The following is a 22,256-nucleotide window of genomic DNA, read 5'->3' on the forward strand; positions in this document are numbered from 1 at the left end:
GAAACGCAAGCTCAGAAAGCATTCCCCAATGCCAAGCCCCTTTCGGCCATTCAAAGGGCCCAAGCACCCTTCGTCTAACCCTTGGAGCTTCCATGTCTTTAGTGCTTGCGTCCCTCCTTTCGAATTGACATCATCGTCTCCCCACCAGCACTTTGGAACCCGTCGGCCATTTCCGACATCGCGAACCCATTCAACCACAATCCCGCGACTTAACGGAAGCTACAACATTGCAGAGGGCGACGCCTTAAGCAGCGAAACAAGGATCCCATCCCCGATCGATTGAAACCGCGACACCATGCCCCACGACAACAGCGGCGACTGGGCGTCGCAGGCGCAGATTGAGCCCCATCAGCTCGAGGGTGGTCATACGGTGCCCTATTGGGACAAGAGCTGGTGGGAAGAGTACCGCCGAGCTAGGAGTATCAGAGAAAGAAACGAAATCATCACCAAGCTCGTCGACCAGATGCCCGTCAAGTGGAACACGCTGCCGCAACTGCCCTTCTGGGCCCCTCTGTTCAACGTCACCCAAGACCAGTACAAGGTGGACGTGGGCCAGAGACTCATGGCTACGTCCTTCCTATTGGGTCACCAGCCGCTGGACCGGGAGGATATCGATCTTGTCGCCTACGGCGCCGCCAAGCGATCTGTCACCAATGCGTACGCCCGACCCGCCATAGCCCTCGGCGCAGGCGTCTGCTGGGCTGTTGGATACAACAAGTACAACTTCCCTTTCTGGAAGCCAAAACCGGCATCCTTCAACCCCGAAATCTTCCCGAGCCAGAGATTCACCCTCGCTACCGGACACCGGGCTACTTTGGCCTGGCAAGGCGTCCGCATTGCCGCCTGGTATGTTACCTGGAGAATTTTCGGCGGCTGGATCGCGGATGCGTATGCCGAAACCGTCTTCTCGGCGACACTGATGCGGAACAAGGCATTCAAGCAGAAGCTGCTCGAGGCGGGACAAGCGATGAAGGCGAATAGCATTACTCACGAGAGGCCTGAACTGAGGGACGCTTATTCAGTTGAGCACGAGCCGGATCATGACCACCAGGAGGATCAACAGCAACTACCACAGCACGCGCAAACACCATACTACCAGCGGATCCAGCAGCACCAACAAGAACAGAAACAACAACACCAGATGCAGCAGCAGCAGCAGCGGCGGCAGCAAACACAACAATCCACTTATAGCCATGACGATGATGATTACCTCTTCGATGATGCCTCCCCCGTAGCACCAGCCGCCAGAGGAACGGGTACCGTTAGCTCGCCCGTCGCCCAATCTTCCGGTTCCGCATGGGACAGACTCCGACAGCAAGCAATGGGGGGCCCCGCGCAAGCACCTGGGAGCACGACCGCACCCACAGCTGCCATCTACGCCAAGCCTTCCCAGTCCCGTTTGTGGGCTGAGCGCCGTGCGGCTGCCGTAGGCGGCCGTGAGGACGGACTGTCGCATTCCTACTTAGAGACCGACCAGGAGAGAGCTCTGGCCAAGGAGCAGGCGCAAAGGGAGTTTGATGCCATGTTGGAGAGAGAGAGGCGTGGCGATGGCAGCAGTCATAGACGTGGGCTTTGAGTGAGCGACGGTAGGAGTGGCGAATATCCAAGAGCGGCTGGCTATATGTGTACATATAATATCCTGCTTGGTAGATGTGGCTGGTCTTTACCTTCCCACCTGTTCCAAGCCTGCTTGTTTACCGGAGCTGATGGCGGAGTTTTAGGGGGGTTTTGATGGCTTTTGCATTGCCGGGAGTCTGGCTTAACATATCGTCTGTCTTTGTAAGTCTCAACACTAAATCTACACTGCACCCGTTTTCCCATATCACTTCGACTTTTGGAAATTGTATAAAAGAAAAAAACCTTCTTTTTCTTTTTCTTTTTCTCTCTCTTCTAAGGCTCTGACTCGATATCCGGCGGAAATGTCCCAAACAGCGCCATAAGATGCTCTATCTCCTCCTTGCTAAGCATTTTCCCCTCCGTACCAGCCTTGGAGAGCATTCGAAAGTCTATCATCCAAGAACCCCCATTAGCATATCAAGGATCACCTACAGAGAGATCGACCAGATAAAGGGTGTGGGCAAAGGGCAGGGTCAGAAAGAAAGGGCATACAATCGACGTAATGGCCTGGCGTGGCAGTCATATACACCTCGCAGGCTTCCGTCTTCGACGCATTTTTGAACGTGTGGATGGCTCCCGGCGGGACTGTCATGAGGTCTCCGGCCGTGGCGTCCACTTCGGCGTCGGGTGTTACGAAGCGACATGTCCCTTTTAGAGGAAAAAAAAAAAAAAAAGAGTCAGTCAGACATTGCTAAGAGAAAAGTGTCGTGTGTATTTTCCAGATATGATACGATGATCTCGTGTCGTATTGCATCATGCTCGTAGACAGTTGTTTGACAAGATTACTCGTAGGGAGACCCCTTGAGCCATCTGCAATCGCATCTTCTTCCATCTCTTCTTATGTCATCTCATCTCGTCTCAAGCCCACTCCCATCTCAACCACTGCTCAATCCCATGACCCTGCTGCCTCCTCTAGAAAAACAGAAAGGCCAAGACGGTCAAGAGATTGAACCACCTACCCTTGACGACAAAAAACAACTCGTCATGAAACCGATGCCAATGCATGGGCGGCCCGGAAACCCCCGCTGGGAGCTCCAACAGGATGGCGCTGATGCGGTCGCCGGTGCGGGATCCGTCCTCGTAGACGCGGATGGTCATGGGCCCGACCTTGAGCACCTCGGCGGCCTGTCTGGTGGTCAGGTTGACGGGGACGGGCCCGCGGACTGGCATTGTTTCTGTTCGGTCTACTTGTATGTTTTTTCGTGGGGATGATGAGACTTTTTCTGGAATAAATGTGGATGAAGAATAAAAGAATTGATGGGATGGAAGGTTAGGTGAGAATGTGGATAACGTGGTAGTATATACAGGTTACTAAGCGTATGTAAGCGACTCCATCCTTTAGTGTAGTCTCACGCACGGCCACAACTTACATGTTATCCAAAACACATGGTCTTCCACGATGTCGATTGATCTGGACCTGAATGGGTCGCTGGTCACAAACAGTTTGCGCAAATTGACTACTATCAATTTTGATATGCCTTTAGCTGCCAGCTCCCACGATGATTCAGCAAAAAAAAGAAGAATATTTTCTTTCCTGTACGCTTTGCTTTTGGCAGGCCCATTGCCCAATCACTTTTTTTCTTCTTTTTTTTTTCCAAAGGCTTATACTTTCATCACCGAGCCACTTATTCATATCCCCCTTCCGTGGCTCGCCATGATAACCGGATTCGGCCTGTGTCGTTGTAGCCGTCGGCCGCCCACCCCCTACGCCAGCTCATGGCTCATGATCAGACCTTATGCCCATTATGCGGATATGCTATGCCCACCGCATCCGTTGGCGAATGCGACGCCTGCTTGACCATGTACAGTGAATTTGCCCTCACTCTCCTGATAGTAAACGAACCAGCTGTAGGACTCTTGGCCAAAGTCGGGCTGTTCGACCTCGTCCGCTGTAGCGGTAGCTGTCTGCCATTGGCGGCCACCCCCATCATGGTCGGCGCCCGTGTTGGCGGACGTGACCTGCCTGTCAGCATCTGTTCCTCGCAGTTTTCGCAGCGACCGGGGCTTTCGTACATATCGTAGAGGTGGCGAAACAAGGGGTAAAGGTCCCTGGCGTAGGGGCGCACGTGGTAATCGTGATCCATCATTCTTCTGATGGGTCTGAGGACCTTGATGACGCCGATTAGGGATGCTTCCCTCTCTCTTTGCCGAGTTTTCTCCCTCTCTTTGAAGGATTGTGATTTTGGCATGGACGGCGGAAGGTTCGTTGATGGTGTGGGCCTGTCCGGCGATGGAGATGGAAGCGCATCAAGTTGATCTTCTGCCACCTGTTCGAGATGATCGACATATTCCTGCAAGTTGTCTAACGCATCGGTGTACTTGAACTCGCCAACTTGATCGGCATTACCTGCCATGCGCTCAAGCTGCTCCTCGGCATACGATGGAGGCTTCCCGAGTAATACGGTCACCATCTCGAGGAAGACACAACCCAGTGAGAAGACATCAGACCTCTCATCGCGCTGCGTCTCCTGCATTGCTTCTGGATCGGCATACTTGAGCGTCTTGGCGGTAGGTCCTTGAGAGTGCTGGCCTGTTTCAAAGTGCTTGGAAAGCCCAAAGTCGGTGAGCAGAGGAAAGCCAAAATCGTCAATGACAACGTTCTCGGGTTTGATGTCCTTGTGTCGTATGCGTACTGTTGACTTGTGCAGATAGCTCACAGCTTGGGACAGGCAACCAAAATACGAATGGAGATATTGTACCATCCAATTTTCCTCTTCAGCAGTACGTGGTGAGTGGGCAGCAGCGGACGCGATATCGAGCATCAAAGTTCGTAGATTGCATTGGGCCGGAGGATACATGGCGATGCCGAGTATGTGACGCTTGATCTGTTGATCGACTCTCCTGAAGACGGCGCGAGCACCAGTACCACCAGCACGGCGCTGGCGGACCTGGCGGTTGGAGATGCAATAATCCTCAAACGAAGCTACGTAGACTACGATGTGAGGATGGCGCACCGCCACCATGTTCCGCACCTCTTGCAGGGCCAGCTTGCGCACATTGCTGTCAGGGCCAGGCGGGCGCGCGTTTTCTTTGCAAACAATGACTTTGAGGGCCAGGGGTCGTCTGTAGCCTTGATCGTCCGGAGGGCTGACCTTGTAGACGATGGTCGAGCCGGAATCGCCCAGCTCAGGACCTATCTGGATAAAAGGCTGAGGAGGCTTGAGATACTCCTTGTTTGCGTGGTTGAAAACCTTGTGCTTCTGGGGACTGAGCCCCGCGTCCTGGACCGGACGGAGCCAGGCCTCGGATTCTTCCCTGCCATGGTCGTCCCATTCGAAATGATCATGGTCGTGCGTGGATATATAGTCCAGCATGTGGAGCATGGCCTGGGAGGCTTGGCTCCCGGCGGAATCGGTGGACATCTGAATCCCGGCTTCCCACGTGCTACGCCGGGCTGCTCAGTGCTTGAAATAGAAAGGTACCCTCTCGTAAGCGGCGGGAAGCGATTGACGGAAAGACAAAAAGGGGGGTGGGTTGGAGGGTGGGTTGCGGGTGATGCAAGGGCCAAGCAAATCGACCAGCAAAGTCTCCAGGTACCTTGTCTTGGGACTGAGATGAGGCTAGATCGCGATAGTGGTGACAGGTTGGCACTAATCCAGCCATCCACAGTTCTCGAGTCTTCCAAGATTGCCTAGGAAAATGAAGCTTGGTCGTGATTTTCCGTGTTTCGCTGGCCGATTGTCAAAGCGGGGAATGCCGCAACAAGACGCCCGGAGCAGACACCGAACGAGCAGGCGGTGGAAGTGCCATGTCTCGAAACGAGACGGGGGCGGTAAATCCTCTGGTTGTGATAGGATCGTTCCCTTGGTTGGCAGATATGCGGTTTCAGGCCCAAATCTGCCCGGTGAACGCAGCGACTGGCTCGCGGTGAGAAGAACCCGAGCGAGGCCCAGAGAATGCTGCAACAAGTGGACAGGCCAGGCAGGCCTCGAGAGTCCCGAGACCGCCGCTCACCAATCTCAAAATTCGACTCCCGATGCCAAGTTTAAAGCGCCTCATGGCAGCGCTCTTGGGCCCAGCACGAAGGTAGCCGCCGTTGAAAGCTAGATGAGTAAGACAGCGGGACATTGGCTCCTCTTTTAGCGCAACAGGGCGACGGCTCAATCAGACTCTGCTGATAGATAAGTAAGTATTGCTCGTCGCTTTTTCCAGTGCGTCAAGATATCAAGCTTAACCCCGGTGGCGCCTTGTCCATCTCTTCCCCTGTAGCGCATTTGTCCCACAAGCGATGCCCAGCAAGCGTGAACATCAGGCTCATCATGGCGGCATGATTATGATTGATGGCTTAGGTGGTGTCGCTTCCCGTGGATTGTCCAAATTGGAACCAAGCCGGCGACGGGAGCGGGCGCATCACTGGGGCCGTAGCTTCAGTGGGGCCTTTGGGTATGAAGCCTGCTCGACGGGACGAAGACGGAAGAGCCTGGGTGCTGGCCACCTCCTCAGGCAGGACAAGCTGGCGGGGAACGGGATTGACGGGAATTGCGGGAGCCCCAAGGGGGAAGAACCCACCCCAAAAAGATGACTGGGGCGGGGCGAGGGCCGACGGCGGCAGTGATGGACGAGCTAGGTACGTACCTACCTTTTACATAGTGTCGTGTAGGGTACGTACCTCTCCCGTACGTGCTGCGTACCTACGTAGTGAGGTTCGACCAGAATTCAACGGTGGTACTTCCGTAGGGCAGCAGGACAAGGGGCAACCTAGGCCCAGCGGAAACGCGCGGGAGCAAAGCACGAAGCGGGCGGGGTCAACGTCAACATTCTCCAATTCATGAAGATCAATTGACATCACAAGACCAGCAAAGCGTCGCACTCTGTAGTGTATCCCGATGTTTCTGCGCTTTCTGGTCGGGCCTGTCCTGCATGTCCTCGGCTTGTCCTTGAAGTGGAAACTCAACACCAATGTTTTTGCAAGCTCGTGCTTTCCTGTTGGGCACTCTGCACTATTTACAACTTGCATCGGGGCATTCCAGCCGTGCTCCTGCTGAATGTTTGGAACTTTGGGCCACAATGGTGGTGGTGACGGCTTGATGGAGGTAATCGATTTCCTTCAAGTTCCAGGCTCTGTCTGTTGCATGCATGCGTAACCCGTGCATGAAAGAATGGGAATACACCATGGGGAAAGAAGGTGGGGCATCCCGCAGTCGGAGCTGACCATGCAGCAGTGACCGACCGGGCATGGCTGCAGTCTCGCTCCTGCGATGCGGATGGAACTTTGTCAAATGTCTCGGTTCAGTTTCTTTGCTTCCCCCTCTTCCACAGCTGCAGGCACCGAACACGCTGTCTTCTCGAATGCTCACCGAATCCCGCCAGATTCATCAGTCCCCGTGACCCAAACAAAATTTCGTCATTTGGGACGCGACTCCACGGAATTTGGCGGATCGACAAATACGATACTGTGTAAATGCGACCCTTTTGCACAGAAAGCAAGCGCCCATGTCAGTGCGACAAGTGTTGGGCCTTGCTGGTCGCGTAATCGCTCGAATCGACGATGCCCCTTCGGCACTTCCCAATTAGGAAGTCCGGCCAACTGGCGATAGCACAATGAATCATCACTCACTCTCTCTCACACGCTTTCTTGACCGAAATTTGTGCGCCCACACTTTCAACAGGAGCAGCACTGCGCTTTCAACTCGCCCGGCTAGCTCAATCGGTAGAGCGTGAGACTCTTAATCTCAAGGTTGTGGGTTCGACCCCCACGTCGGGCTCAATTCCCGGCGGCGAGTGAACAGTCTTCTTTTTGACATTTTGCTCCAGTTTTCTAACGTCAGCCGTAGCTTTTGATGTCAGAACAAACAAACAAAAAAACAGAACACGGTGACCGAGCATCATACCGGCCCGGGGGTCTTTCACCGTGAGCCTTTTGTATGGCTGCATAAATGTGTGGCTTGTTTTCGCCTTTGCACATCGAGATGGTGGTTGAGCATCTTGGCAGTCCACAATTCTTATCTCATAGCTGAGGTGCAATAAGCCAACGAGAGGCCCTCAAGCCAGCGATCATCGGCCGACTGTCGTAACCGCCAGAGGGTGTCGGGTAGCATTAAGAGGCTTTGAGAGGCAAGGGGCATCATAGTGTAGCAATGACAAATGACAATACTACACTAGTAACAACAACACCGTGTGGTGTAGTGTGGTGTAGGGTAGTGTAGAGGCGGCTTCTTCAATCTTGATACGCTTTCCTGTTCCCGTCGATGCCGTTCGCGGCCCCAGGTCTCCCCTCGGTCTCCTCTGAATGGCATTGTATATTTTGGGAAATCCGGTCCTTGCCCCTGGACGGGACTTGCCAGACTCCAGTTCTCCGTCCAAGTTGTTGGCGGGGGGTCGTATTCCCTGAATCAGGGGCGGAGACGATGAAAGACAGGACAGGTCACAGGTTCATTCAGGTTTGATGAGCCTAAAATAACGTTATCAGTTCTGCTGCGGTTGGCCGAGGTGCTTCAATGTGCTGGGAGGTGCTTGGAGGTACACTACACGTTGTACATACATACATGGTCAGCTAGGTAGTGCATCGCGGTGGTGCCGTCGCATCGCAATGGAGGCCCGGAACAAACCCCAGTTGTTCAAAGGAGTAGTGCGAGCATTGGAGCGTTCTGGACTTTTGCTTCAATGTTCGAGGCTCCTTGTCGGTGCAAATCTTGTCCGTGTTGGTGGGTGTAAAAGGGAGAAAAGTGGCTCTTCGGGCTTCCTGGAGAGGACGACTCCGCATTTTCGGGGCAATTCTCCCCCTGCGACCGCCCATCCGCATTCGCGACCTCTGCACATGTTCCATGCAGCAGGTACCTTCTCCCAGCAACAGCCATGGTGCAGCGAGTGCAACCGCGCTGCAGGATGCGACGTAGCAGCGAAGCATGGAGGTGCTGAGGGGAAGAAATGTACAAGTACCGTGGTACCTTCTAGCGCGTACCGGAAAGGGGAAAAAGGTTTCTTGATTGGGCGTCAAGTGGATCCCCGCAAATGTTCCACCACTGGCCAGCAGCAGGAAGCGCAACAAAGCGCGCCGATCAAATTTTTTCTTTTTTTTTTTGATCTGTTTTTTTGGTAGTGTGTGTTCTCCAGAAGCAGACGGAAAAAAATCAGCCGGGCAAGTTGACAAGATTACTGCCGAGAAAATCGATTGCGCATTCACCCTGTCAGACCTGCTCACCCTGCACGCGGCACGCACTACACGAGCCAGGCCTGGGACGGTTCGGTTCGGGAGTCTGGGACAGGAAAGAGAGACCATTCCGTCGCAGATTGCAGCTGGTCACAAGAGACCAGCCCAGATTGCGCCCAGCCAGGGGAACGAGACTAGCATAGCTCGCATACCTGGCCAGCAGCAGAAGAAGCAAGGTGCAGTGCGGTCGCTGTCTGGAATAAATAAGGTAAACATGTCGCCCTCGATGTGGACGATGAGGTGGTCGCACCAGGTCATCAATGAACACCATCGACACCACTTGAAGTCTTGTTCGACCATCAGCCGTGTAAACAACGCTCTCAAGTCCATCATCCAACGAACAAGACCCGGAGGTCCGTGCACCACTATCAGCACTCTCCCAGTGTTATCAGCACCACCGATTATCAGCTAGGGCCAGGCCTTTGATGACGTAGTAGCCGCGGCAGCTCGTCTCCTCCTCCGCACTCGACCACGCAATAGCAACCGTCCTCGCGGCCTCTGTTTGGCACATCGATCTTGGGGACGTCGATCCAGGGTCCTCATTCTCCAGCAGACAAACAGTCTTGCCCGATCTCGATCCTCCCCCCCACATTGTGTCACTTTCTCCGGCTGTGTCATAGTAGGCATCCAGCCCGTCAGACCTGCCTCATCCGCAACCCGTCTCAGTACTACAAGTAGCCGGCCGCATTCAGCCATCCGAAACGGCTTTCTCTCTTGTTCTCCATCACCTCCCTTTCTTTATACCAACAAGACATACCACCACACCACCACCGCCACCACTACCAACTACCTCGGCTTCACTCACACACGTCACACAAGTCATACAAGTCATACCAGTCATACAAGTCATACAAGCACCACCACCACCACAACCACCACCACCACAGACACAAACACAGACACCCCGCACGAGGCATTACCATCTACCCCGCTTGAGCCCGTTCCTACAAGAACAACTTCAGTCACCATGAAGTTACTCAACCTTAACGACGGCGTCGAGGCCGGCGTCATGTGTGTAGAACCCACCCTCACAAACGATGGCATGGACGCCCGCAACCTAGCAAAGGCCCACAAGGGTCCCATTGTCACCCACCTAGAGCATCTTCCCCGCGGCATCCACGAGACGCCCGAGGAGAGGAAAAACCACTGGTTCGTCGGCTCCGTCGACCAAGGCACCACCTCTTCCCGCTTCCTTATCTTCAACGGCGAGGGCGACCCTGTTGCCAGCCACCAGATTGAGTTTGAGAACCTCTACCCCAAGTCAGGATGGCATGAGCACGACCCCATGACTCTGCTCAACTCGGTCGAAGAGTGCATTGAAGGTGCCATGCGTAAGTTTCAACGACTAGGCTTCTCCAAGAACGACATCCGCTCCATCGGCATCACCAACCAGCGCGAAACCACGCTCGTGTGGGACCATGAAACCGGCGAGCCTCTCTATAATGCCGTCGTCTGGTCCGATACCCGCACCAAGTCCCTTGTCCGCGACCTCAAGGACAAGGACGGCGCCGATGCCATCAAGGACCTTTGCGGTCTTCCCCTCTCCACTTATCCCAGCAGCGTCAAGCTTCTTTGGCTCATTGAGAATGTTGAGGCCGTCAAGCAGGCCTACGAAGAAGGCCGTCTTGCCTTCGGCACTGTCGACACTTGGCTCATCTACAAGCTCAATGGCGGTGCCCAGGCTGAGAGTCCTGTCCACGTAACAGACAGCACCAACGCCAGCAGAACCATGTTCATGAACATTCGCACTCTGCAGTATGACGACAAGATGCTAGGATTCTTCGGAATTGACCGAACCAAGGTGCATTTGCCCAAGATCGTCCCTTCGTCGGACCCTGAATGTTTCGGTCGCATTGCCAGTGGTGCGCTGTCGGGTGTGCCGATCGCTGGTTGCTTGGGCGATCAATCCAGCGCCCTGGTTGGCCAGTGCGGCTTCAACCCCGGCCAAGCAAAGAACACCTACGGCACTGGCTGCTTCCTGCTCTACAACGTCGGCACCGAGCCCGTCATCTCGCAGTACGGTCTTCTGTCCACTGTCGCCTACGACTTTGGCCAGGGCCGCGCGCCCGTCTACGCCCTCGAAGGCAGCATTGCTGTCGCCGGCGCCGGCGTCACCTTCCTCCAGAACAACCTCAACTTCATTGAGAACGCTAAGCAAATCAACGACCTTGCCGAGTCGGTGCCCGACAACGGAGGTGTTGTGTTTGTCACCGCCTTCAGCGGCCTGTTCGCCCCTTACTGGATCGATGATGCAAAGGGAACTTTGTGTAAGTGATCTCCATTACCCACTCTTTCCACACGACTTCTTCCGACCCACCTTGGAGCATCATCCAACCGTTACATTCATCCTACCCCGTTCCACATGAAAGATCGGAAGCTAACCTGTCATGTGCCCAATAGTCGGAATTACTCAACACACCCAAAAGGGACACATTGCTCGTGCCACTCTCGAGGCTACTTGCTTCCAGACCAAGGCTATCCTTGATGCCATGGAGAAAGACTCGGGCTGCAAGCTCAAGCTCCTCGCTGTCGATGGTGGTCTCTCCAACTCCGACCTGACCATGCAGACCCAGGCTGACATCAGCGGTATTCCCGTTGATCGCCCGGCCATGTGCGAAACCACCGCTCTTGGCGCTGCCATTGCGGCCGGCCTCGCTACCGGTGTCTGGAGCGATACCACCGAGCTCCAGGAAGTTAACCGGACCGGCCGGAAGGTCTTTGAGCCTAAGATTTCTCGCAAGTGTGCCGAGAAGAGGTTCAAGAAGTGGAACCAGGCTGTTCAGATGAGCCGCGGCTGGCTGCAAGACAATGACAACGAAGACGACGAGTGCGACGAGGAGGTGAAGAAGGCCTAAGCCGGACACCTCGCTTTCTCACCCTTTCTATGCGCATTCTCTTTCCAGATCCATCGTCTCACACGATGATCTTGTACAACATTTTGCTTGCTTTAAAAATACTGCATTGGGATTTTGCGATGGAGTTCGGATTGAGCATTTTTGGGTATATTTTTTCATTCTTTTCTCCTGTATAACTTATCATGATTGGGCTTTTTTTTTGCGAGGAGTTACGGCGAAAAAGGGCGCAATGAACAAAGCAACACACGCATGAATAAGCGTGAATGGGACTGCCGGCGGGAATAAATGGCTTGATCTAATACCTTACGAGGATACCCTCATTTAGTTCTTGGAACATTGGGACTTGGATGGCTATCAAGTAATTACATTATTATATGAATATTTCAACATCATTATATGAATATTCCACAAACTGCTGCCCATTCGTGATGGCAATTGACGTCTTTTTCCGCTTCGCTGGCTTTGTGCCTCAGAATATCCCTCATCACTCTGCTACTCCCACCCCAGTTCGTAGACATAAAAATTTCCCCTATCCATGGCCGGCGTCATGCCGAACATCACTTCTCTTTCCATCACGTAACTTGCACACAGCCGGATAATCCGGACTTACGTACCATGACTTCCGGTCCCCATCACATGTCCTTTAACACTCCGGTTGCTGCATCCTCGGCCTAAGCACTTATTTGTTATCTTTTCATCCTCCCTCCTTGTTCCTCGATCCTCCAAGTAGATCCCGATAGTTGAAGTGGATAGGTGGATCATATCATCTACATGCAGAACTATAGGTAGGCAGATACTGTAGAAACTCGCGAGACTGGTCAAATACTATCGCTCCATAGGCACCGGATATGCGGCGAATTTGTACAGGTAGCTGACAGGACCAGGCCGGCCCTTGTGCCTCAAAATGTATGTAAGTTAACATAGAAGGCAATATCTCCGAGCTTACACTAACTGGAAGGCCACATTCACTGGCATATGCGTGCTTACTGGGCATACTTCTGGCAGATTTCTGTCATGTGTTCGGAGCCTAAAGAAGGATAGTAGGTATTTGACCAATTTCGCGAGTTCTATGACATCAAGGTGCGCACGCAGGAGAAATGTTGAAGACTTACGTACCACAAGGTACATGGAGTGGTGGTATGTTAAGGCATGTAAAGATCACGCCCAATGTGCGCCGGCATTCACAGGCTGTCTGTCAGTACCTAGTCATATGTACAAGTTCCAGCGAAATTTGGAGACGTATGAACCCCAATAACTGTCATCATGTCTTGTTTCACCTTGGCTTGCCCTGCTCTTTATTAGTCAATATAAAGGTATGCATACAGCTGTTCCCTTGAACTTGTCTACATCAACACTACCTACAAACCCACACTTTACAAGCTTTCTGGCCTCACTGGAAAACACTGAAAATCGAGGGACATTTAGTGTATGGGTGTGTGTGATTGACACTCGTTCATTGCGAGCTGGATTTTCCAAGTCGGCCTTTGGAAGTAAAGAGAATATATTTTTCAGATCTGTCACTAGAAAAGTACTTTGAGGTACCTATGTTTGGCTCCGTTTGCTATGAATCCATTTTTTCCAAGATCCGACCGAGCATGTAACAGGTTGCCCCCCTCACGGTGATATAAGAAAATATCAAGCCGGATAATCTTACCAAAAGAAATGCCCCAGAGACACGGTACAGACACGCGGAACCGGCTTTTTCCCAACATCAATTGCAAGCATGCTTGCACGTCTTATAGACCATTTTGCAGACGTAGAGCCAACTGGGCTCTGTCATTCGTCTGCTAGCAATGGCCCAAGGTACCATATGTCGGTATGCCGTGGTTTGGGACATAAGTCTTCCTCCAAACCAAGCAAGACGTGCATATATCCCCTATACGAGCTAGATCACCACTGCCGGGTCAAACGCCTTCAAGTCTCCTTGAACAGCCGCACCATATCCCTAGTCCCGCATGCTCTCCAATTTGGTTCTGGTGGTAAGTCGCTTATGACCATCACAAGTCTTTTCGCGAGCTAGACAGTGTAGACACGATACAGGCTACAGAAAAGATGATCAGATGATGATTACAAGACGGCAGAGTTAGAACCGAGTTGCAACAGTTGGAGAAATGCAAAGCGAGACGACGTGATACCAGCTTCATGCAGCAAACTAAAGGTAATGTAAGCAGGTCAGGCAACGTAGGACAAGACAGTGGGTGTCGACGGAATATACCTAAAGCAAAACAAGGTAAGGCTAGTCTGCTCAATGTACCCAAGTACCCTAGGTAAGGCGAAGCAGTCAAGGCAAGGCAAGGCAGTTGAAATACGGTATGGTACATGAAGACATGCTACTAACTGCAGCTTATGTCAATGTGTTTTGGTGTGACCGAGGCATTGTGGGAGATTTTGTCGACGTATACCTACGACATATCGTCATTGCCTCATTGCAGAACAAACCAGTTCAACCCCCACCGACGTGAAGTGGGATATGATGATAATGACCCAAGCTTCTTCCTTTTCTCTTGACAAGTCTTCTTTCTACACTGCTTTGCATATCTTCCCCGTCATTTGTTCTTCCGTTCACTCTTCCATTTTGGTCTCGTCTGAGAGCCAACTGATGAGGAAGATCTCCTCTTATACATTCCTCAACTGTCAATAACATGTGACTGCTGGTACATACGGCCACAGCCTCATCAAACCTATACAAAACATCACCATATTGTCAACATGGCACTTGAAGTCGAGAGAGAGAGGGGAATTGTTCAATTGCGAGTCAATTGCATGGTTATGTCTGACCACCCCAATGACCCATATTTCATGCTATGGCATAACAGAACCTTTTCAGCAAGCGTTGCCATCGTCCAGACTCCTTTTTGCTCTCCCATGCCCTTTTTTCAAGTCCCCCCGGAAATGCGTCGTCCTTTCTCTCCCCAAGGGCGAATTCGCATGCAACAAATCCGGCCTCGCATACCATATTACCACATGCTCAGAAAAATGTCGTTACAGTATAGCATGATTCGGGCCCGCGTATCGAGAACTATCTTGAGAAGTCATCCGCCGTAAAATCGTTCCGCGCAAGGCACCGTTTGTTGCGGACGATGAAACAAAATGCGTTAAACCGAGAAGAATATCAAGATCGAAGAGGGGAGAAAGCGGAGGAGACCGGAGGGTTGTATTTCTTTTTTTGCGTCATTCAGCAACGGCACAGATGGTAGGAGCCGAGTCACGAGAGAGAAGTAAGGCAGGTAAAAAGTCGAAGAGGTGAAAAAGGTATGGCGGTGTCGAGAAAAGATCTAAAAAGGTGGTATATTTTTCGAAGAAATTAAGATGAATGATTATGGTAGCTCGTCTCGTCATCGTTACGGTCGCGGAAAGTCAGGACTAGATGGCTTCGTTTACATGATAATGGCCGGTACGTCGACGTTGGCCTTGATGGTCTTGTGTGGCAGAATGCTGCCGCCGTTAACGTAAATCTCGTCGCCAATGGTGACATCGTCGCCGAGAACTGTTACGTTCTCGAGACGGGCCCACTTGCCAACCGTGCTGTTCCAGCCAACAATGGTGCTCTTGACCCAAGCGTGGTCCTTAACCTTGGATCCTTCGAGCAACACACAGCGCTGCAGACGGACGCCGTCGCCAACGACAACGTTGGGGCCAATGGTAACATTGGGTCCGATTCTGCAGTTCTTGCCGATCTTCGCTGAGGGGTCGATAAGAACGTTGCCGCCGTGGATGTAGGGCAGAGTGGTGGGGGCGAGCTCCTTGGAGCCCTTCTTGGTAAGGGAGGAAAGATAGAGGCAGGTACCCGTCAGGAAATCCTTGGGCTGACCGATGTCCATCCAGAAGCCCTCAAGGTCGAAAGAGTGTAATTGACCGTCCCTGACCATGGCAGGGAAGGTCTCCTGTTCGATGGAGGTGGGCCGCAGCTCAACGCGGTCAATGACTGAGGGGTTGAAGATGTAGAGGCCGGCGTTGATGCGGTTGCCGACGAACTGCACGGGCTTCTCAACGAAGCGGTCGATGCGAGATGGGTGGTTGGGCTTGTGGACGACGACACCATACTTGGAAGGCTCCTCCACCTTGGTCACCACGATGGTACCCTCGTCACCGTGGGCCTTGTGGAAGGCGGCGAGCTCCTTGAAGGGATATTCGCAGGTAACGTCGGAGTTGAGGACAAAGAAGGGAGTGTCGTCTTTCCTGAGGACGTCCTCGGCCAACTTCAGGGGACCAGCAGTGCCCAGGGGCTCGCTTTCGATAGAGATGGTAATGTTGATACCGAACTGCTTCTCGTACTGCATTGGGGGAGAGAAGAAAGGGTTAGCAAGGTACCTCTAGTCGGGGGGCCTTCTTTTCCGAAGGAGCTTGTCACTAACCTCAGCCAAGTACTTCTCCATAATTTCAGGGCGATAGTTGACGGCGAGAACGATGTCGGTAACACCGGCTGCCGCAAGGGCCTCGATCTGGTGCAGAATCATACGCTTGTTGCCGAACTCAACCAGGGGCTTGGGCATGGTCAAGGTCTATATCAAGAGACGTGGTTAGTCGTGACGTCGAATTGCTATGACGGCTACCAGGCCGCAGACAGGCCAGCCATGAGGCCATGGCATGGCATCCCATGGCACAGCCCAGGATGGTATGGTTGGGGGGGTCGCTTACGAGAGGGCGAAGGCGAGTGCCAAAGCCGCCGACGAGAATAAGAGCTGCAACAGGGGGGGAAACGCGTCAGTCAGGGTTCCCGTCATTGTAGGGTCCATTGTGTGGGCCAAGAGCACCAGCACCAGGAGAGAGGAATCGAGCAGAGCTTACCCTTCATGATTGCTGGTTTGGTGGTGGTTGTGTTGGTGGAAGTGTCGGTCGTAACGGTCGTGATAGACAACGAGCGTATCGCAGAAAGGGTTGTTCAACGAGTGTAAGAAGGAAGGAAGAAGCTGGAAAGGCGGCTTGCTACAACCGGTGCAAGAACTGGAGCGTTGTGAAAAGGGGGGGAAGTGATTACTATGGCCTCTTGGCGGGAATTAACGACGACCTGTCAAGTATGAAGAACAGGACGATGGGCTGCGATGGTGATAGAAGGGAATAGGGTGGTGTGTCCCGAGGACGAAAGGTGTGGTTTGGAGGTGGGAGAAGGTGGGATGATGTATGGAAGTGGAAGCGAAGGTTAATGTTTCCTGTTGATTGAGGACACCCTGGATGGATCTTTTTTTCGAGTCGAGGGTCCCGGACGGTCGAGTCTCTGCCCGCTCTCTGGGTGTGTTGCGGGCTGAATGGATGCCAGATGGTCTGAGGCTGCCCGCTGCTACTATTCCACTAGTGTACACTTTTGGCTCCCCTCCCGGGCCACTCAGCTTCCATTCCCCTGGCTGGTGGACGGGAACAGGGGGCCAGGTCACACACCTCGTCCCGGGCCACTTCCAGTCACCAGTTTGGCTCCCGCACGCAGGCACCTCCCCACCTGAACCCTCTTTACTTGACGAAAGTACGTACCTATGGTACTCCACGGGCAGTCTCGACGTTTCCGTCACGGATTCCATGCACGTTTTCCCTTTTCGTCCATTGTATCTCACTCATTCCACACAACCAGGTTGGGCCCTCTTCTTCACCACTGCGCTCTGCAGCGGCCAAGCTGTCATTGCTGTTTCCATCTCGAGCTGGTTTGGGCATGGCGCAGCAGCTTCCGGTGGGTTCCCTGCTCGATGATTTCCTGGTCCATGCCACTGCACCATGCTAAAACGGTCCGCTAGCGGTTCCTGTGGCCCGTGCTCCATCTCCGGTGCTCTCTTTGTGGTCAAGTTGGGGAAACCTGGAAAGGGGCACGGCCTCGAATGGACATGTCCCATTGGTTGAAGCCCCCACCAGAGAGGGGCAGACCACCCAAGAGATCCAAGCGGGCTCGCCAATCAAACCACCTCAATCTCCTTGACGAGATTGGCTTGCGCCGTTGCAGAACACCATCCCCTGAATTTCCATCGATGCTTCTTTTGTTTCGGTGCCGCCCCCTTTTTTTTTTTTAGTGTAGCCACGGCGCCGCCCGAGCAGGTCAACGTCGACGACATCAGTCAGACCTGCCAACTCGATAAGCGATTTCGCTTGACTTATGTCGCGATAATCTACAAGATGTTTCAGGTTCAGACAATTGGCCTGTGTGGTCATCAACTCGATGTCTGCCCATCGTTCAGACGTTGAAGTTATACTCGACGAGTATATACTACACACGCAGCCCTCAAACTTGCCCCTCTGTCTCATAAAAGTCATGTGCTCCATCTTCCGCCCGTGGCGTGGGTCGTGGGTCATGGAACTTTTGCTGCAGCACACCACGCCCACTCTACGACTCCACGAACTACGCTACAAACCTGCTTTTGGCACAACATCGTCAGAGTTGGGCCGAGCCAAGTCAAAATAACAAGAACAAAAATACATTGTGCGCCTCAAGCACAGATCTGACTCTGTGAAAGCTTCTACGCCGTTTGCGATATCCTCCATCGGGTAATGGGGGAATTCGAGCAGATCGTTCAAAATGTCAAAACAAGCTTCCTTGTCGAGGAAATGAAGGGTGTTTTATCCACAGCGGTGATCTGGATACACCGACCCTGACTGACCCAGAAATATCCCGAAATGTGGAAATGGGCTATCGTACCATGTATACACAACTTCATCAAAAGTTCAACGTGATCTCTCATACCTGCCTGTGGTGGTGGTGGCGGTTGTTATACGAGGTACATTAAAGGATGATACGTGGTGTGGTGACTGCGGTCTCACTTCTCACCTTATGGCACACGAGCTTACATTACCTACGTAGGAATGTATATGCCTCTTGCGTCAAATGCAATCTGGAAGCTCGGACCAGAAATGATGGAGTATCTTAAAGTCAGGCGAGTCGAGTGGTATACAGCGTACAATACCACAATGCGCATACGTAAGCCCATCTCCATAGGAATCCGCAACCGCAACCGCAACCGCCCGAGACAAGGATACCCACCATCCCCCAAAACCCTTTTGACCTCCAATGAAACAAGCACCGCCACGTTCGATGTTTTGCAGTGGTACTACTATTGCCCCGAACCTAAGCCTGGTCCAAGTATATAATCCATATACATAGGTGCTGGTGATCGCAATCATCACGGTTCTGTGGCGTCGATGATGATATGTCAATCACTCACTGGGTCCTAGAGTAAACCGGAGATTGGCGGCTCCCACAATGGCACGAGATACGCTGCTCTTCAGGTTTATGAACTCCATCTCCATCACTTATCCTTCTTCTCATTCCTCAATTTCTGCTCAAGCATTTAAATCATAGGTCGTCTATCAAGTACCCTTGAAGTCTCCAGTCTGTAAAGTTGGAGTTCCACCGACAAACTGAATCCGTGGATTTAGTATCTGACCCCTGACATCCCAAAGTTCAAAGTCCGGGCTTCTAACGTACTAACCCTTACCTGACCCTGGACGGATCCTAAACTCTAGAGAAGTGCCAACCATATATATATCATCCTAGCGGTTCGCTCGCTTGGTTTTCCCTTTCCATGTGCGTTCCTTCGTTCTTCCCTTCCCTGGCCCAGCAGGCCCCCAGTTACATACCGCACCCTTGACCTCATTTGAGATCTTTACCCCTGGGTAGTCCCGCAGGACGCGGGCTGGATGGGGACTACTGAAACGGAGCTCTATCGGGAGGAGCACTGCAATGTCGGTACGAGGCTGATCGAGCATAGCGAATCGGGATCGGGATCGGACTGGGGTTATAGGGCTGGAATGGGTAGACGTCTGCTCCCATGTACTCAAGTGCTAACAATATTCGCCTGAAACCCGCGCCACACATATTAGTGCAGATGTACCAACTACGTTGAACTTATATCGACGGTTGAGAATGATACAAAGGAGAACATATCACAGTAAGATAATATCATACCGAAAATATCCACCAAGACTGAGCAATATCGCGAGAAAACGATTGTGTTCTTTTTATCAACCATGTCATCATCATCATCATCATCGTCGTCACCCTCTATCTTATTCACGGGTGCGACGAGTCATATACGCTACGTTACTTGATGCTATCATCACCCCCTCCTCTCACCATCTATTTCCCCGTCAGACCCCCTCCTCTCACCATCTATACCCCCGTCAGATCCCCTCCTCTGCACCAGCACTCAAGTTGCCTGGTCTCGTCATCCGTGTCTTTTTAGAGATGCCGTTTCGTCAAGTCGTAAAATCATGAAGAGTAAATTCCCAGAAGAGAAGAAAGAATGGGGAAAGAAGAAGAACAAAGCCGCGAACCTCCCATGCCAGACTCCCCTCCCCCCTCCTGATACAAGAACGCGAGGAAGTAAAGTGCTCCGACCGGTCCAAATTCAGCCAAGTATGCCCTTCGCTGAATCAATGAGTTCGTGTCTCCCGGCCAAAAAAGAGAGAACAGATGTTTTGCGGCAAAGTATGAGGGCCTACGCGTGGACATACCGCTCCAATGTCTCGTGAAGGTGCGAAACCTATCCAGTTCAGGCGGAATGAATGGACTGCCTTTTAAGACAGCTGCAATAACAATGAAATGTGTCCCAAACCAAGAAGGAGTGGCCGTATGAAAGTGTCTTGCCTCGGTATTTCGAACTCAAGGTTCGATCACGCCAAGGTGAAAGCGGTCTTAGACACATATGAAGCTGTTCAGAGTCCGCACAAAGCAGTGAGAAGGACAATCCCTTATCAGCTGGGTCAGGCTGGACCAGGGACTTCCAATCCAAGTACGGCTGTACTTCAATAATACGGACGAAGCTTTTTTGAGGCCCAGTGAGGCTTCTAAAATAACCAAAAACCCGTCACACACGAGGAAAACCCAGAGGATCCAAGATAAGGGAAGGAAGTAGAATCGTGACAACGCATCAGATCCATGTAATCTATATTCCGTAGGTCGTCCAGTCATGAATTTTGCCGATGCAGCTTTTGTGCGTGTAGAAACCAGTGGTGATGCTATTCGTTCGTCCTTTTCCGAGTCGTCAATTGATCGTCACCTAAGGGTATAAATCCCGGGTCTTATCACCGTGTTGCTGTGAAGCGTGAAGAAGTATAGAAGAAAACGAGAAAATGCGAATCCGCTGATCGAGAAGGAATCCACGCCTTCCCAAGGGGTTGTGTTGCCTTCTGCCAAGGTGTGGCAGCTCCACAGCCCTTATTCCACCGAAGCAGTCGAGCTGCTGCTTGATTCATCTCCGGAATGCCGAGTGCGGTGTCCATGCGTATAGTGAGACGACGTTTGAGGACGGCTGCTCCGTCTGGACTTGTGCTTGGCCTCGTCTGCCGGTAACCCTTGGACGATTCCGTTCCGAGCCAGCATCCCTCCATTGACCGAGAAATTTCGGCAAACCATAAACGCACGCATTGCCGCGTTTTCCTGAGCAAGTCCATGTGTTTGATATGGAATATCTGTCTGATATTCGCGGCCGTTGACGAGAACCAAGCAGGTAAAGCCAGTGCCATCACGATAACACTCGTAGGAGGGATCATGCCATCCACGCCGCCGGCAAAGACCTGTAGAAACCCAAATTAGTAGCTTTTCTCATCAGAGTGGCGACAGTACCTAGGCTCAATCATGAAAAAGCATGTGTCATGTGCAGCTGGATTCCGTGCCTGCGTGGCAGCCGAACACGGATGCCTCAGCCCTATGACCGGGGTTGGTTTGATCTGTGGGTAACGGGGGGCCAAGATGACACCTGGTGTACGATCTCTGGAAGAAGAAAAAGACGCAGGACATCTCCATGTTGTGGAAATCTCATGCAGGGGTAAACCATTCCCAAGGGGGAAATGTCATGCCTCGTGACAACACCCCACAACAAGATTGGTAGTGTAGGATTTGTGATTAAATTGGGAAGCGAGGTTTGACAGCAAAAATTGACGCTTGAGTGACTTACTCTCCAGATACTGCATGTAGAAACCAGCCATGGTGTTGCTTATCGTCTCTGTACGAAGAAATTCCAGGAGAAGCGAGACAGAGATGGAACGGCAGAATGTATGAGTTTCTACAAACAGTGGAGGTGACGATGGTGAAAAAGAAGGAGGCGAGGAGGCTGCGGGTAGATGTCCGAGATCCGAGGATGTGATGCAATCGAGCCTAACTAAAAGGCAGAAGGGGATGCGAGGCAGTGCCAGAAGCGGGCGGGCAGGTATGGACGACGAAGCTGCATCACCTTGATGAGCAGTCAACGGCGAGACATGTGTGCTTTACATATTGCAGTGAAGGAGCAGCTTCGTGCGGGGCAAGGGGGGAGGCAAAAATGTCCGAATTCAGACGCCAAAGAGACGACATGAGGGAAACCCAAACGGACAGGAGGAGAAAGTGTTCGTCGGATGCAATGTTTGACCGTCAAGATGCGGCTCAAAGTGTGACCCATCTTGATGCGCTGGCATTGTCGTTGCCAGTTGATAGAGCCGGAGACCGGGCCAACTCCACACCACACATACACCACCCATGGGGTATGCATTAATATGCCTGGGGGGGAAGATCTGCTCTGATAAGTCGAGCCAGTCTTGGATTGAAATGGGCATAGATGGAGCCCGACACCATTTGTGTGATATGTTCTTTTCCCTTTCCGGCACCTGGCTCAACTCCTGGGTCGGCCTCCACATGTTCTTCGGCCTCGTTCGCCGCCCTAGCACACCGCGATCGTGTCCCA

The 22,256-nt window shown here is 52.4% G+C and overlaps 6 protein-coding genes and 1 non-coding gene across 7 annotated transcripts; 3 read left to right on the forward strand and 4 right to left on the reverse strand.

The window, feature by feature from the left end:
• Positions 1–106: 106 nt before the first annotated feature.
• NCU06008 (hypothetical protein) lies at positions 107–2,196 on the forward strand. The gene has a single exon (XM_953723.3). The coding sequence runs from the start codon at positions 296–298 to the stop codon at positions 1,574–1,576; it is 1,281 nt and encodes a 426-aa protein (XP_958816.3). The 5' UTR covers positions 107–295; the 3' UTR covers positions 1,577–2,196.
• Positions 1,848–2,787, reverse strand: NCU06007 (hypothetical protein; the record flags this gene model as incomplete). Its single annotated transcript, XM_953722.2, has 3 exons — positions 1,848–2,006; positions 2,110–2,265; positions 2,577–2,787. The coding sequence occupies 3 exons, from the start codon at positions 2,785–2,787 to the stop codon at positions 1,891–1,893; spliced, it is 483 nt and encodes a 160-aa protein (XP_958815.1). The 3' UTR covers positions 1,848–1,890.
• Positions 2,788–3,360: 573 nt separating this feature from the next.
• Positions 3,361–4,979, reverse strand: stk-37 (serine/threonine protein kinase-37; the record flags this gene model as incomplete). Its single annotated transcript, XM_953721.2, has 2 exons — positions 3,361–3,580; positions 3,631–4,979. 2 exons carry the CDS (start codon positions 4,977–4,979, stop codon positions 3,361–3,363), a joined length of 1,569 nt encoding a protein of 522 aa, XP_958814.2.
• Positions 4,980–7,249: 2,270 nt separating this feature from the next.
• NCU15398 lies at positions 7,250–7,322 on the forward strand. Its single transcript has one exon. It is a non-coding gene; the product is annotated as a tRNA-Lys (tRNA).
• Positions 7,323–8,708: 1,386 nt separating this feature from the next.
• On the forward strand, positions 8,709–12,021 carry NCU06005 (glycerol kinase). Its single transcript, XM_953720.3, has 2 exons — positions 8,709–11,034; positions 11,168–12,021. The coding sequence occupies exons 1-2, from the start codon at positions 9,735–9,737 to the stop codon at positions 11,620–11,622; spliced, it is 1,755 nt and encodes a 584-aa protein (XP_958813.3). The 5' UTR covers positions 8,709–9,734; the 3' UTR covers positions 11,623–12,021.
• Positions 12,022–13,912: 1,891 nt separating this feature from the next.
• NCU06003 (mannose-1-phosphate guanyltransferase) lies at positions 13,913–16,870 on the reverse strand. The gene is made up of 4 exons (XM_953718.2): positions 16,411–16,870; positions 16,261–16,304; positions 15,978–16,124; positions 13,913–15,896 (listed from the first exon to the last, which is right to left on the reverse strand). Exons 1-4 carry the CDS (start codon positions 16,415–16,417, stop codon positions 15,000–15,002), a joined length of 1,095 nt encoding a protein of 364 aa, XP_958811.1. The 5' UTR covers positions 16,418–16,870; the 3' UTR covers positions 13,913–14,999.
• Positions 16,871–20,362: 3,492 nt separating this feature from the next.
• NCU06001 (hypothetical protein) lies at positions 20,363–21,744 on the reverse strand. The gene is made up of 2 exons (XM_953716.3): positions 21,495–21,744; positions 20,363–21,114 (listed from the first exon to the last, which is right to left on the reverse strand). Exons 1-2 carry the CDS (start codon positions 21,523–21,525, stop codon positions 20,756–20,758), a joined length of 390 nt encoding a protein of 129 aa, XP_958809.1. The 5' UTR covers positions 21,526–21,744; the 3' UTR covers positions 20,363–20,755.
• Positions 21,745–22,256: the final 512 nt, after the last annotated feature.

Source organism: Neurospora crassa, linkage group VI (assembly GCF_000182925.2).
Source record: "Neurospora crassa OR74A linkage group VI, whole genome shotgun sequence".
Lineage (NCBI taxonomy): Eukaryota > Fungi > Ascomycota > Sordariomycetes > Sordariales > Sordariaceae > Neurospora > Neurospora crassa.

Bases quoted from the DNA above. Each gene is read 5' to 3' on its own strand.
- NCU06001 (XM_953716.3), bottom strand. From the start codon at position 21,525: ATGGCTGGTTTCTACATGCAGTATCTGGAGA. The intron at 21,115-21,494 runs GTAAGTCACTCA...GGGTTTCTACAG, and splicing joins CTACATGCAGTATCTGGAGA to GTCTTTGCCGGCGGCGTGGA.
- NCU06003 (XM_953718.2), bottom strand. The intron at 16,125-16,260 runs GTAAGCGACCCC...CTCTTGATATAG, and splicing joins GCACTCGCCTTCGCCCTCTC to ACCTTGACCATGCCCAAGCC. The intron at 15,897-15,977 runs GTTAGTGACAAG...CCCCCAATGCAG, and splicing joins TGGAGAAGTACTTGGCTGAG to TACGAGAAGCAGTTCGGTAT.
- NCU06005 (XM_953720.3), top strand. From the start codon at position 9,735: ATGAAGTTACTCAACCTTAACGACGGCGTCGAGGCCGGCGTCATGTGT. The intron at 11,035-11,167 runs GTAAGTGATCTC...TGTGCCCAATAG, and splicing joins TGATGCAAAGGGAACTTTGT to TCGGAATTACTCAACACACC.
- NCU06008 (XM_953723.3), top strand. From the start codon at position 296: ATGCCCCACGACAACAGCGGCGACTGGGCGTCGCAGGCGCAGATTGAG.